The following is a 16,292-nucleotide window of genomic DNA, read 5'->3' on the forward strand; positions in this document are numbered from 1 at the left end:
AAAAGCAGGTTTGAGTGATGTGATCATAGTTGTTGTAAAAGCCCGTCCAACTCGCTAATGTTCTTTTGGGAATTAAATCTATCTTTCCTTATCTGGTCTGGCCTACATGTAACTCCAGACCCACAACAATGTAATTGACTTGTATTGCCCAGCAACCCACTCAGTTCAAGGGCAATTAGGGATGGCTAACAAATGTCCTGGCCAGCGATGCCCAGATCCCTTACAGGAATAAAGGAAATGTGACTGTACACATTAATGCTTACAATGAACAGGAGATGACATTAAACCATGGTGAGTAATAATTGATTGCATGAATGCATTTGAGATGATAAAATATATTAAACTTTATTCTGTGCATATATCAAGTTACTAATTAAATCACTTCTTAAAACATTGCATCATTTACATTTACTTCCCTAATATTCCAAAAAATCTTGTGTGTAAATTATATTCTAATACTTTTACAGATTAGTTCAAGAGATGGGCATTTCAGTCCCTTTTGAAGTGTTGAATTTGACATAGAAATTTAACTCAGTAGATATGCTGCAGAGAACAGCCTACGGGCAACTCGCTTGAACACTGAGCCAGAGGTCCTCAGAACTCTTCATTGTCTAAAAGATTTGAAAGGACAGACGCAGAAAAAAACTATGATGGGATGGTTGATCAGTAGGTAGCCAGCCCAATAGTAGTTGGCCACACAGCACAGTAGAGGCAGAGGAAGAATGCAAAACCTACACAGTGTCTTAAATATCCGTTTTGTTTCATCACCATGCAGTTTGGGTCAAGAAATAGTGCCCTTTTCAGTGACTCTAGCTCTGCTCCCCTCTTACCTTCATGTATCTGCACCTGTTTTTATTTTGACCAGAGGAATTCCTTCCCTGCTCTTGCTTATGCTGAACAGTCACTGAAGGAAATGGGACATAATTGCACCATGTACCTTGAACTATCCTTATCTGGCCAGAGGGATGCGTCTCCTGAAATCAAAGTATTTCAAATTGCTTTCCAATTCATCACATTCAAAAGAAGGGTTGTTCCTCCTGGAGATTTGAGAATTGACTAACAAGAGTTTAAAAGTAAGATTATACTGTCATGACAGGTTAGCAGTAATGTCTATATGAATCTATTTATCATACAGATATTCTTTAATTTAACCATCTATTTATTAAGTCATAAAGAGACTCAGGAAACGGCACTGTCTCACATTTTACTAATAGCCCTCTAATGGTCACTCGTAAGTAAAGCTGAAAATCTTCCTGTCACTATTCCAATGCACCCCAGTGATTGCCACCGACTAAGCCCGACTGTAGGGTCAAGGCGGTCACTGAGAAGGCATCCAGCAGCTGCCTGCAACGAGCGACAGGTCGACCTTGCATGCAACTTTTCCCACCATCTCCTGCATGCACATCACACCAAATGGGACAGTCCTTAGGTCGTTGACAACACAGTGGATGTGAAGATCTGTTGTAGAATCTGTGGGATTTGTTTTGTGTCCATGGCAACAAAGGACCTCCCTGCTGGCAGAGTCTGTTGCAGCCTAGTTTCAGAATAAATTAACATTGCAAATTACACAGCCTGCAGAAAAAGTGAAATAGCCTGGAAAGTTTTTTTTCGGAAAAATGATGTATAATTTAACAATGCAGGTTATTCTTTACCATGTTACTCTGACAATGATACACAGCAGTGAGAGGAAGCACACAGAGGGAATCATGCCTCTACAGACACTACTCACCCAATAATAACCTCTAACAAAAGAAGTTTAAGTGCTGTTCAATTACTACTGTACATACAAATCTTCTATTGGTCATAGTGAACTATAAAACTCAATGCCTTTACCCAAATAATGAACCAAAACTAAACAACTGACAATGTCAAATCCATTTTGACCTCACCATATGCATCAATCAACAATGTATTAGGGTTACACTTCCCACTTTACTCATCAAGGGATAATACTGTATGTGAATGATAATTTGTTATAACAGAAAGCTCCAGTAAAGCTCACACGATGACCAGGCTTTTTGACTACTGGTCACACCATTGTCTGAATTTCAGCCAAAGATTTCTCTGAGTATGTCAGGGTGTACATGAATGGGTGTACATGAACGGGTGTACATGAATGGTTAAAGCCCAGCACTTGGTAAGTTAGGATCATCGGGGCAGGAGGCGGCCAATTAGTCTCTCAGACAGATCCTGGTGGATACGCACCTTAATAAGTGGCTGGGTTTTGTAACCTCCCCTGCCATTCAGTGCTGAGACGAGGAAGAAGATCAACAAAGGTGGCGGTGAATCTTTGAAGTCTTTATTCCAAAGCAGTGTGGAGGCTCAGTCATGATAGATTTCTCAATATTAATGACACCGACAAAAGTAGTGATAGTGTGGGAAAATGTAGTTAAACCTAAAATGGCAAAACAGGCTCAAGGGCCTAACCGAGATCATATGTTCTGACAATAGCAAAGCAGCATTGGATTGAGAAGGGCAGTGCTTCCTAAACATTTCTTCTGTGGCTACATATTCACGTTTGAAAATTGTCACATCTCTTCAATGATCTACCATGCAATGGGGGGCTGAGCTGAGAGAGTGACTGAGAGGAGACTGGCGAGACCGGGGCGAGGGCCAGGAGACTGGCGAGACCGGGGCGAGGGCCAGGAGACTGGCGAGACCGGGGCGAGGGCCAGGAGACTGGCGAGACCGGGGCGAGGGCCAGGAGACTGGCGAGACCGGGGCGAGGGCCAGGAGACTGGCGAGACCGGGGCGAGGGCCAGGAGACTGGCGAGACCGGGGCGAGGGCCAGGAGACTGGCGAGACCGGGGCGAGGGCCAGGAGACTGGCGAGACCGGGGCGAGGGCCAGGAGACTGGCGAGACCGGGGCGAGGGCCAGGAGACTGGCGAGACCGGGGCGAGGGCCAGGAGACTGGCGAGACCGGGGCGAGGGCCAGGAGACTGGCGAGACCGGGGCGAGGGCCAGGAGACTGGCGAGACCGGGGCGAGGGCCAGGAGACTGGCGAGACCGGGGCGAGGGCCAGGAGACTGGCGAGACCGGGGCGAGGGCCAGGAGACTGGCGAGACCGGGGCGAGGGCCAGGAGACTGGCGAGACCGGGGCGAGGGCCAGGAGACTGGCGAGACCGGGGCGAGGGCCAGGAGACTGGCGAGACCGGGGCGAGGGCCAGGAGACTGGCGAGACCGGGGCGAGGGCCAGGAGACTGGCGAGACCGGGGCGAGGGCCAGGAGACTGGCGAGACCGGGGCGAGGGCCAGGAGACTGGCGAGACCGGGGCGAGGGCCAGGAGACTGGCGAGACCGGGGCGAGGGCCAGGAGACTGGCGAGACCGGGGCGAGGGCCAGGAGACTGGCGAGACCGGGGCGAGGGCCAGGAGACTGGCGAGACCGGGGCGAGGGCCAGGAGACTGGCGAGACCGGGGCGAGGGCCAGGAGACTGGCGAGACCGGGGCGAGGGCCAGGAGACTGGCGAGACCGGGGCGAGGGCCAGGAGACTGGCGAGACCGGGGCGAGGGCCAGGAGACTGGCGAGACCGGGGCGAGGGCCAGGAGACTGGCGAGACCGGGGCGAGGGCCAGGAGACTGGCGAGACCGGGGCGAGGGCCAGGAGACTGGCGAGACCGGGGCGAGGGCCAGGAGACTGGCGAGACCGGGGCGAGGGCCAGGAGACTGGCGAGACCGGGGCGAGGGCCAGGAGACTGGCGAGACCGGGGCGAGGGCCAGGAGACTGGCGAGACCGGGGCGAGGGCCAGGAGACTGGCGAGACCGGGGCGAGGGCCAGGAGACTGGCGAGACCGGGGCGAGGGCCAGGAGACTGGCGAGACCGGGGCGAGGGCCAGGAGACTGGCGAGACCGGGGCGAGGGCCAGGAGACTGGCGAGACCGGGGCGAGGGCCAGGAGACTGGCGAGACCGGGGCGAGGGCCAGGAGACTGGCGAGACCGGGGCGAGGGCCAGGAGACTGGCGAGACCGGGGCGAGGGCCAGGAGACTGGCGAGACCGGGGCGAGGGCCAGGAGACTGGCGAGACCGGGGCGAGGGCCAGGAGACTGGCGAGACCGGGGCGAGGGCCAGGAGACTGGCGAGACCGGGGCGAGGGCCAGGAGACTGGCGAGACCGGGGCGAGGGCCAGGAGACTGGCGAGACCGGGGCGAGGGCCAGGAGACTGGCGAGACCGGGGCGAGGGCCAGGAGACTGGCGAGACCGGGGCGAGGGCCAGGAGACTGGCGAGACCGGGGCGAGGGCCAGGAGACTGGCGAGACCGGGGCGAGGGCCAGGAGACTGGCGAGACCGGGGCGAGGGCCAGGAGACTGGCGAGACCGGGGCGAGGGCCAGGAGACTGGCGAGACCGTGGCGAGGGCCAGGAGACTGGCGAGACCGGGGCGAGGGCCAGGAGACTGGCGAGACCGTGGCGAGGGAGAGGAGACTGGAGAGACCGGGGCGAGGGAGAGGAGACTGGGGAGACCGGGGTGAGGGAGAGGAGGCTTGAGTGACCGGGGAGTAAGAGGCGAATCTCCACGGCAGCCATTACTGAAAATCCAACATTTTAGTTTGCAGTTGATTGGGAATTCTGACACCCACTTTCTGAATTTCTGGAGAATGGCATTAATGAATGTCAGAAAAACTGGAAACAATTGTAATCGGAGGGAAAACTCTCTGCTGTTTGGAGTCATACCTGGAATGTAGGAAGATGAATGTGGTTATTGGAAGTCAGTAATTTCAGTACCAGGAATTATTCAGGGTAGAGTCCTCGGCTTATACATCTTCAACTGCTTCATAAATTACCATCCTTCATCAAATGGTGAGAAGTGGAGATGTTTGCCAATGGCTGCACAATTTTTAACACAATTTGCAACTCCTCAGATACTGAAACATTCTACGTGCATATGCAGCAACATCTGAACAATATCAAGGTTTGGGCTAACATTCATACCACACAAGTTCCAGGTAATGACCATCTCCTGCATGACAGAATCTATTTATCCCTCAAAATCAACACCAGAAACTGAACTGGATGAGCCACATAAATGCAATGGCTGCAAATCTGCAGAGTCAGTCACCTCCTGACTCTGCAAATCCTGTCCACCATCCACTGGGCACAAGTCAGCAGTGTGATAGAATACTCTCCATTTGTCTGGATGAGAGCAGCTTCAACAACACTCAAGGTTTGTCATTATTTGGAACAAACACAGTACTGGATCAGGCGTGTGAGGCTTTGGCGAGTCAGGCGATGAGCTAATTGTTGCAGAATTTTTATGGGGCTAGCCCTGTAAGTTTTTGGTCGATGGTTACTCTCACGATGCTTTGAGAGGTGATTTCAGATTCTCTCATTTGAGATGGTCATTTACTTGCACAAATGTTCCTTGCCATTCACCAGGTCAAACCTGAATGCTGTTCAAGTCTTGCTGCATGCAGACACAGATTGTGCCAGTGTCTCAACATTATATATGTGCTAAACAACGGAGATGATTGGTCTCCAACAACCACCACCATTTATCTCTGTGTCAGGTATGACTCCAACAAGTGGAGAGCTTGCCCCTCCTCCCAATTTCTATTGACTTCAGTTTTGCTCGCTTGATGACTATCCAGTAACATTACTATGATGTGAATCTCCTGAAATGTTGACCTAACAATTCTGACTGAAGATAGTGGTATAAGTCCAGTCTTTTGCACTGGCATCTTGGAGTCTACCATCACTAGGAATGAAGATGTTTACGTTCATTGTTTAACTGACTACCACTTTAAGACATTAAGTGCAGGATTGCAGAGCCTCAGATCCAATCTGCTAATTGTGGAATCGCTTAGTTCTGTTTGTTACATACTGCTTTTGATGTTTAGCATGCAAGTAGTCCTGTTCGGTAGCTTCACCAGTTTGGCATCTCATTTTGAGGTATGCCTGGTTCTACTCCTAGCATACCCTCCTACACTCTATACGGAACCAGGGCTGATCCCCTGGCTTGACATACTGGTAAAGTGGGAGAAATGTTGGGCCATGAAGTTATAGACTTGAGTTAAATACAATCTTGTTGCTGTTGATGGCCCTCAGAGCCTCATGGATGCATTGTCTTGAGTTGTTAGATCTTTTTGAGATCTGTTCCACTGACACATTGGTAGTGTCACACAATATTATGGAAGGTATCCTCAATGTGAAGAGGAGACTTCAATTCCACAAGGAGTGGACTGGACAAGGACACAGGTGGTCACTCCTACCGATAGTGTGTCATGGACAGAAGAATCTATGACAGGCAGATTAATGAGGAAGAAGCCTGGTTAGTTTTTTTTCATGTTGATTCTCTCACTAACAGCTGCAGATCCAGCCTGACAGACATGTTGTTCAGGGCTCGCTCCAAGTCACTGTTGGTGACGGACGTTGCTAAACCCCTACACCATGTATACACAAATAAAATGCTGAATAGCAACAATAAAAGTTTATATTTTTTGTGAAAATACCTTTCTGCTTGGTCACCCAGGGAGCCAATGAAAATGGCGAACGCATTAACCTGAGGGTTGCAAGTCAAGACTTGGGTGAACCTTGCAGGGCTTATGCCATATCGCTCCAGGTTAGCATCACTCAGAACAATGACAAAACGTTCATCCGCCTCTTCCCTGGCAATCTCTTGAATCGCGTGTTCCGTTCCTTCAAGAGTATGGTCTCCACTCATACAAAACTGGGAATGGGCATGCATTGTCTAGAGAAGATGAACATTCCATTGTTCAGAGTCAGACTACACACACACACACACACACACACACACACACACACACACACAAAAAAGTCAACAAGCACAGGTCATGTTCAAACACATCATAACCTTGTAAATGCAGTGCAACCTTCATATCCACCACAGAGCATTCAGTGCAACAAATTTACAATTGCAACAAATTTAGGACGATCTACAAATATTCAGACCAAACAAAAGTCACATTCGGAGATCACAAATTTCCAACATCACACGGACTAACTGCTAAAACTTTGTTTAACTGTGGCTGAATATGTTAGCAGTCTCTCCAATCTGCACCATCAGTGAGTAATGGGCTGGAATCAGAGAGATTGGCAGCATTGATTGGGAAGCCTGACAGAGAGACTGACAGAGGGTACTGTTTGGCAATCAAAGCGAGAGTGCAGGAGTACATTTATGGTCAGTGCAAAAGCATTGATTGGGAGAGTACTGATTGATAATCAGATTGAGTTTGGTGGAGAGTAGGGATTAGGAACTGAAGTGAAGTTAGCAGACAATATTGATTGACAAACAGATTGAGATCAGCAGAGAATAGTGAATGAGAATAAAAGTGAGAATGAAGGAGTGTACTAATCAAGAATCAGAGATCGAGTAGCATAATGTCGTTATTGAGAATCTAAGTGAGCTTGGCAAAGAGGATTGATTGGGAATCAGAGACAGATTGGCTAAATGGATTGAAGGGGAATCAAGGGAAAGTTTTGTTCGGAAAAAGGGAGCAAAGAGAGACAAGTTTAAGAGCATTTATAGTCAGGAGATTAAATGCAGTGCTGAGTCAGGTGTTTACATGACCTCCTCAGATGGTTTGACAACTGGAGATTGCTACTACTGTCACGGTCAGAAAAGCATCACAAACAATATCATCAAATATCCTGCTTGGCCTGCTGTGTTCATCCAGCCTCACATTTTATTATCTTGGAATCTCCAGCATCTGCAGTTCCCATTATCTCTCTCTCATCAAATATCCTAGTATGTGTTGTATTTTATCAGCTGGTAGTTTTATGGTAAACAGTTCCATTTATTACAAAGGTACAGGGGCTGTGTCATTCTCAGCTATTACAATGGATTGACCAAATTCATTGGTTTGTCTTAAATCTGGGACTCTGCCAGCTCTACCAACAACTGATGAACTGTAAGTTTTCGAGAATCATAGCACCCCACAGTGCGGAAAGAGGCCATTCAGTTCATTGAATCTGCACCAACCCTCCAAAGCTGCCTAGCCAGTACATTCCTCATCACCACAGACAATTTAGCATGGCCAATCCCCCCAGTTTTGGACCGTGGGACGAAACTGGAGCACCCGAAGGAAACCCACACAGATAGTTTGAAGTCCAGTACAACTCTTCTTCAGAGCTGGACTTCTAGACTTGAAATGCTAACTGGTCTCTCACCAGCGATATTGTTAAACTTGCTGAACTCCTCCAGCATTCTCTATGTTTGTTTCAAATTTTCAGCATCCGCAGTATTTTGCTTCTTTGATACGGGGGATTTTTGCTTGTTAAACACCTTGCCGATGGCATAACTCATCTAACTAATATTCAACCTTCTAAATTACCAAGTTTACAGAGGAACTGGTCTTTTGGCAGATATCCACTGAGTGGTGTGTTATGCTGGGATTGGTGGATGGTTATGTGGGATTGAAATCAGATCCGAGAGTCATAGGCAACAGGTAGGTAAGTAATGTGGCAGGTTAGTAAGATATGAAGCAAAAATTCACTAGGCTTTACACTGAATACCTCCAAAAAATTCCTCATAAGAGTCCACCATTATTGCAACTACTCCTATCTTAGAAACTTTCTGGACTTCCAGGTGGGAACTTATTCCCAAAGGAATATTATTTTTAAATTGTTCCATTATCTCCCTAAGGTTTTCAAAGTCTGGTTTAAGCCTGGGTGATCTATACGATCTATCAAATAGCAATTCATATTCTCCAACAAATATATTCTCCACATTTTTGCCTGGAAACCTCCGGCACTAAATGAGGAATAATGAACAGAAAGCTTTCACTGTATCATAGTCACCAATCTGTACAACTGAATGGGATGAGTACACTGCCAAAACCTTTGCCATAAACACATTCACACAACATTTAGCAATTGCAGTTTCATGGCAATTTTCTCAAGTGACATCTTTCAGCTTCTTCTCACTGACTTTAGGCACCAAGTAAATATTTATTGTCAAAGTAAAACTTGGCATTAAATCTGACTCATCCTCAAGTTATGCTAATATCTTGTGTTCATATATTCTTGATCTTACTCTGTGTTGAACTCAAACTTCCCTTCTTTTGAAATTCAATGTTTATCCTTTGGCTTCTTCCTTGGAATTTCAAGTACTTTTTAATCGCCTTCTTTCGCCAGTTGAAGACTCCTACTCAAGTTGTTTGATTTCTAATTGAATTCTAGCTACGCCAACTGGAGTGCAACCAGGATCATCACTTTCCTCCTCAAGCTCCACAGACTCATGATCCTCTGTCAGAAAAATAAATTATTATCTCCCTCTTAGAATCATAGAATCAATTTCAAGTGGGAGATTGTTAAACTCTATTTGCCTACTTCAAGTCTTGCCCACAAAAAGGAACATCCTTTCATCTTTTTGAGGGAAGCGGTGGCCTGGTGGTATTACCATCACTAGGCTGTTAGAGACCTGGGTAATGATCTAGGTAATAAAATGTGAGGCTGGATGAACACAGCAGGCCCAGCAGCATCTCAGGAGCACAAAAGCTGACGTTTCGGGCCTAGACCCTTCATCAGAGAGGCTTCTCCAGCATCTGCAGTTCCCATTATCACTAATGATCTAGGTAACAAGGTGTAAGGCTGGATGCACACAGCAGGCCAAGCAGCATCAGAGGAGCAGGAAGGCTGACATTTCAGGTCTAGACCCTTCTTCGGAAATGGGGGAGGGGAAGGGAGTTCTGAAATAAATAGGGAGAGAGGGAGAGGCAAATAGAAGATGGATAGAGAAGAAGATAGGTTGAGAGGAGACAGACAGGTTAAAGAGGCTGGGATGGAGCCAGTAAAGGTGAGTGTAGTTGGGGAGATAGGGAGGAGACAGGAGGAGGGGAGATTTTGAAGCTTGTAAAGTCCAAAATGTTCTAAGTACCCAGGTTCAAATCCCACCCTGCTAGACGGTGGAATTTGAGTACAATTAAAAAATCTGGAATTAAGAGTCTAATTGTTACAATGAAACCATTGCCAATTGTTGGGAAAACTCATCCGGTTCACTAGCCAGGGAAGAAAATCTACTATCATTATCTGGTCTGGCCTACATGTGACAGCGGACCCACAGCAATGTGATTGGCTCTTACTTGCTCTCTGGGCAATTAGGCATGGGCATCAAATGCTGGCCTTACCAGAAACGTCCACATCCTGCGAATAAATAGAAAAAAAAAACGACCACTTTGTCAAGTCCTGAGACAAGTACTTTGTCTCAGTATCTTATGTCTCAATAAGGTCACTCGCTTTCTTCTAAACTCCAATGGATAAAGGCTCAGCCTGTCTAACCTCTCCCATCCCAGGAACCAGTCCAGTAAACCTTCTCTGAACTGTTTCAAATCTATATCCTATTTTAAGTAAGGAAGATCAACACTGCACAAAGTACTCCAGTGAAACTGCAGCTAAACATCCCGACCAGGACGACAGTGGAATAGACCAGTAATACCGAGAACCTAGCTCAAGCTCTGGGAGTATGGGTTCAAATCTCACCATGGGATTTAGTGAAAATTTAGAAGCGAGTCTCAATGACGATAATCATGAAAGTATTATTGATTGTTTAAAGCAATCTGGTTCACCAATATCCTTTAGGAAAATAAATCTGCCATATTTGTCCAGTCTGTGATTCCAAACTCTCAGCAACTACTCTCTGAAACATCCTGGTAAACCACTCACTTAAATGGCAAATAAGGATGGGTAACAAATGCTGGTCTTATTAGCTCACTTTCCATCAGACAAAAAAAAATTCTCCTTTATTATCCATTTCCCTCACAAGAAGCAACAATTTGTCTTTGTGCAAACTAACTTTACATCATTCATTGACTAGGACATCCAGACCCTCTGTATCTCGGAGTTTGCAACCTCTCTGTATCTCAGAGTTTGCAACCTCTCTCCATTTAAATAAACTTCCATCTGTACGTATTCATGTTAACTTTTCAATGAAGATTGCAAATTGTGAAGTGATTCATTTTGGAAGGTCGAATTTGTATTGGCTACAGGGTTAATGGCAGAATTCTTGGCAGTGTGGAGGAACAGAGGGATCTTCAGGTTCACGTCCATAGATACCTCAAAGTTATGGCCCAAGTTGATAGGGTTGTAAAGAACGTGCATGGTGTGTTGTCTTTCATTGGCAAGGGAATTGAGTTTAAGAGCCGCAAGGTTATGCCAGAACGCTATAAAACCCTGGTTAGACCACATTTGGAACACTGTGTTCAGTTCTGGTCACCTCATTATAGGAAGGAAGTGGGAGCTTCAGGGAGGGTGCAGAGGAGATTTACCAAATTCCATCCCCTATTCCCAATTCCTCTGCCTCCGCCGCATCTGCTCCCACGATAAGACATTCCACTCCCGCACATCCCAGATGTCCAAGTTCTTTAAGGACTGCAACTTTCCCCCCACAGTGATCGAGAACGCCCTTGACCGTGTCTCCCATATTTCCCGCAACACATCCCTCACACCCCGCCCCCGCCACAACCGCCCCAAGAGGATCCCCCTCGTTCTCACACACCACCCTACCAACCTCCGGATACAACGCATTATCCTCCGACACTTCCGCCATTTACAATCCAACCCCACCACCCAAGACATTTTTCCATCCCCTCCCCTGTCAGCTTTCCGGAGAGACCACTCTCTCCGTGACTCCCTTGTTCGCTCCACACTGCCCTCCAACCCCATCACACCCGGCACCTTCCCCTGCAACCGCAGGAAATGCTACACCTGTCCCCACACCTCCTCCCTCACCCCCATCCCAGGCCCCAAGATGACATTCCACATCAAGCAGAGGTTCACCTGCACATCTGCCAATGTGGTATACTGCATCCACTGTACCCGGTGCAGCTTCCTCTACACTGGGGAAACCAAGCAGAGGCTTGGGGACCGCTTTGCAGAACATCTCCGCTCGGTTCGCAATAAACAACTGCACCTCCCAGTCGCAAACCATTTCCACTCCGCCTCCCATTCTCCAGATGACATGTCCATCATGGGCCTCCTGCACTGCCACAACGATGCCACCCGAAGGTTGCAGGAACAGCAACTCATATTCCGCCTGGGAACCCTGCAGCCATATGGTATCAATGTGGACTTCACCAGTTTCAAAATCTCCCCTTCCCCTACTGCATCCCTAAACCAGCCCAGTTCGTCCCCTCCCCCCACTGCACCACACAACCAGCCCAGCTCTTCCCCCCCACCCACTGCATCCCAAAACCAGTCCAACCTGTCTCTGCCACCCTAACCGGTTCTTCCTCTCACCCATCCCTTCCTCCCACCCCAAGCCGCACCCCCATCTACCTACTAACCTCATCCCACCTCCTTGACCTGTCCGTCTTCCCTGGACTGACCTATCCCCTCCCTACCTCCCCACCTATACTCTCTCCACCTATCTTCTTTACTCTCCATCTTCGGTCCGCCTCCCCCTCTCTCCCTATTTATTCCAGTTCCCTCTCCCCATCCCCCTCTCTGATGAAGGGTCTAGGCCCGAAACGTCAGCTTTTGTGCTCCTGAGATGCTGCTTGGCCTGCTGTGTTCATCCAGCCTCACATTTTACTATCTTTACCAGGATGCTGCCTGGACTGGAGGGCAGGTCTTATGAGGAAAGATTGAGGTTTTTGCATTGAAGCGAAGATGGATGAGAGGTGACTTGATTGAGGTGTACAAGATGATGAAAGGCATAGGGTGAATAGACAGAGACTTTTTCCCAGGGCGGAAGTGACTATTACGAGGGGTCATAATTTTAAGACGATGTACAATTTTTTGGTTGTATTGGTTAATTAATGAGAAGTACCATTTCCTTTTAAAAACTGAAGAAACTGTGGATGCTGTATATCAGGAACAAAAACAGAAGTTGCTGGAAAAGCTCAGCAGGTCTGGTAGCATCTGTAGAGAAAAATGGAGAAAGGTATAAGGGAGATGTCAGAGGTATGTTCTTCACACAGACTGGTGGGCGTGTGGAATGTGCTGCCGGCAGTGGTGGTGGAGTCAGACATTTTAGAGACTTTTAAGCGACTCTTGGATAGGCACATGGAGGATAGTAAACTGTGGGGTATGCAGGGTAGTTTGATCTTAGTAGGATAATAGGTTGGCACAATATCGTGGGCTGAAGGGCCTGTACTGTGCTGTTCTATTCTATGTTCTAAATGTTTAACCTTTTTTACTTAAACTCGGGGAAGTTCCAGCATATCCATTTTACAGCCCCTGGATTTGAATCCCAGACCAAATCTGGACTTCTTGTATTCTCTAATAATGACAATTCAGTAAAAACAAGAATTTTTTGAAAGAAGCTGAAACTTCCCAGTGACTGACAGAATGAATCGCAGGTGAAGATTCATTTTTTAAGATTTTACTGTAACAAACAAACTAAAATCAAAATAGCTCAAACATTTAAAAGCCGGAAGAAATGCAGATGCTGTCATTCAAGAAGATGAACTGAAGTTGCTGGAAAAGCTTAGCACGTCTGGCGACATCTGTGACCCTTCCTCAGAACTGATAGTAGCTAGGAAAATGACAGTTTATATGCAGAAGATAGGGCAGGGGGAGAAGGTAAGAAGTAAATGATAGGTGGGGATAGAGCCCATGGAGAGAGAAGCGCAGTTGGGTAGACAAAGGAGTCAATAACAATCTGGCTAGGAGAGTGAATAGCTGTTATTGGGACTATTAAAGACCAACAATAGGTAGTGTGTAATGGCAGGCTATGTGATAACAAGGCCTGGAGTGTGTGGCTGGGGGCTCGAATGTGGGAGAGTTTAGGCTCTAAAATGATTGAAGTTCTGCAGAAGGGTCACTGGACCCGAAACGCTAAATCTGATTTTTCTCTACAGATGCGGCCAGACCTGCTGAGCTTTTCCAGCAACTTCTGTTTTTGTTCCTGATGTACAGCATCCACAGTTTCTTCAGTTTTTAAAAGGAAATGGTACTTCTCATTAATTAACCAATACAACCAAAAAATTGTACAACCTGTTTGGATGCTATACCATGCTCCCAAAGATCTGGTAGATACAGTCCTAAGGTGCTCCTGGCTTTTCAGCAGGCTTCCTTCTCACTGCCACATCCAGACAAATCTTCCAGTGACCTTCAAATGTCATTCAACTCAATCTTCTGAGTATCCCCTAACTGACTTTAAGTAGTAAGGCCCATCCTGGTGACACCTTGTTCCTTAGATCTCAACAAGACTTGGTTCTTCTAACAGAAAACAAGTCCCCACTATCCTCCTTCTTCATAGCTAACACAAAACAGTTTTTTTTGGTCTATTTTCATGGAGCAGCTGGTTCTGTCTATCCCTTTGGGTCTGAGTTTGAACTGCTGTTCCTATTTCAAGCGTGGTGTGAAAACTGTCATTTGATTTTCTATTTATTTCATTCTGGCCACTTTCGCCATTAGAATCAGACCACATGGGCCTGTCTCCTGACAGATTTTAACCGTGCTTCTAATCATGAGTTCTCTTTTGCTTTAAATTAAAGGAAATATTTTATAATGTGACAGTCTTGCATTTGTAGCACTGAATGGCAAATAGAGTCCAGGGACTGAAGGCTAACACCAACTTCTATTCTTCATAAGCCATATCATCCCTCTCTTTGCTGTCAGAGATGGGAATGGTACCTTGGTACACAGAGGAAGGGGAGCAGGCCATTCTGCTCCACAAGACATTTATACTATACAATTAGGTTATGCCTGCTCTGTATCTCTACTCCATAGTACCATATCTCATTACCTTTATAATCTTCTGCACATTTGTAAATGAAAAGCTCCATTTATCCCAATGATCCACAGAGTTAGCTCTTGCCGCTTTTTGTGCTAGTGAGCGATGCAGTGGATCACAACATCGGCAGTGACGAGCAAGGAACAAAACCAATTACCTTCATAACCTGAAGTCTCTCCTTGTTGTTTCTCGGAAGCTTTTCACTCCTGACCAGCTCAATGTTGAATCCATCTCCTGAGTGACCAACAATGTCATACTGAAGAGACAAAACAGACCAGAAAATTAGACATGGTAAATGCTGAATACGCCTCCAGGGCATGCTGCTATTGAGTATTTGTCAGCATTACCGAGTATTAAGGTTGTTCTTTAATTCACTCACGGGACATGGACATCAGTGGCTGGGCTTGCATTTATTGCCCATCACTAGATGCCCTTGAAAAGGTGGTGATTAGCTGCCTGCGTGAAATGCTGCCATCCATGTAGGCCCATGGTATGGTATGGGTAGGCCTAATATGCCATTAGGGAGGGAATTTTACGATTCGTTTCCCCCAGAAACATTGAAGGAATGGTAAATAAAAACCAAAAGAACTGCGGATGCTGTAAATCAGGAACAAAAACAAAGTTGCTGGAAAAGCTCAGCGGGTCTGGTAGCATTTGTGAAGGAGAAAACAGAGTTAATGTTTCAGGTCCAGTGACCCTTTCTCAGAAGGAAGGAATGGAATGGGAAGGAATCACCATCCGATTGACGGAATGGTGATGTATCTCCGGGTCTGGATGATCAGTGGCCTAGAGGGGAACATTCTGATGGTGGTGATCCTATAAACCTGCTGTTTTTATCCTTTTGGATGGACAGCCCCAGTTGTGGGTTTGGAAACTACTGTTTAAGGAACTTCAGTGAATTTTTGCAGGGCATCTTGTAGTTAGTATATACTGTTGCTGAGTGTTGGTGGTATAGTATAATGGCTCAGTGGTTAACATTGCTGCCTCACAATGCTAAGGACATGGACTCGATTTCAGCCTTGGGTGAATATCTGCCTGGATTTTGCATATTGTCCCCATTTCTGTGTGGGTTTCCACTGGATGCTCTAGTTTCTTCCCCCAGTCCTAAGATGTACAAGTTACGTGGACTGGCCAATCTAAATTGTCTGTTGCGTCTAGGAATGTGTAGGCTTGGTGGATTAGCCATGGTAAATATGGGATTACAGTGATAGGCAAAGGGGCTGGGTCTGGGTCTGGGTGGGATGTTGTTTAGATTGTTGGTGCAGATTCAATGGACTGAATGACCTCTTGCCACAATGTAGGGATTCTATGGATATATGGTGGTGGGAGTGGATGCTAGTGGATGTGGTGCCAAAAAAGTGGGTTCCTTTGTTCAGGATGGTGCTAAGTTTCTTGACTGTTGTTGAAGCTGCAATCATTTAGTCAAGCAAGGAGTATTCCCTCACACTCCTGACTTGTGCTTTGTAGAAGGTGGACAGGCTTTGGGAGTCAGGAGGTGTGTTACTCACTGCAGGAGTCCTAGCTTCTGACCTGCTCTTGTAGCCACAGTATTCATATGGATCGTGCAGTTTCTAGTCAATGGTGATCCCTAGGACGTTGACTGTGAGGGATTCAGTGATGTCAATTGGCAATAGTTAGCTCATCTCTTATTGGAGATGGTCAT

General features: G+C 46.9%; 1 protein-coding gene across 2 annotated transcripts in view; it reads right to left on the bottom strand.

The window, feature by feature from the left end:
• Positions 1-358: 358 nt before the first annotated feature.
• Positions 359-16,292, bottom strand: part of vwa8 (von Willebrand factor A domain containing 8) — a 354,489-nt gene continuing 338,555 nt past the window's right edge. For both annotated transcript variants that reach the window (XM_059650499.1, XM_059650498.1), the window contains 3 exons: positions 14,787-14,885; positions 6,444-6,682; positions 359-1,534 (listed from right to left, as the gene is read on the bottom strand). In XM_059650499.1, the coding sequence (XP_059506482.1) occupies positions 1,426-1,534; positions 6,444-6,682; positions 14,787-14,885 (447 nt within the window). In that variant the 3' untranslated portion in view covers positions 359-1,425. The remainder of the gene's footprint in view (positions 1,535-6,443; positions 6,683-14,786; positions 14,886-16,292) is intronic.

The sequence above is a fragment of the Stegostoma tigrinum genome, chromosome 12 (assembly GCF_030684315.1).
Source record: "Stegostoma tigrinum isolate sSteTig4 chromosome 12, sSteTig4.hap1, whole genome shotgun sequence".
NCBI classification, from domain to species: Eukaryota; Metazoa; Chordata; class Chondrichthyes; order Orectolobiformes; family Stegostomatidae; genus Stegostoma; species Stegostoma tigrinum.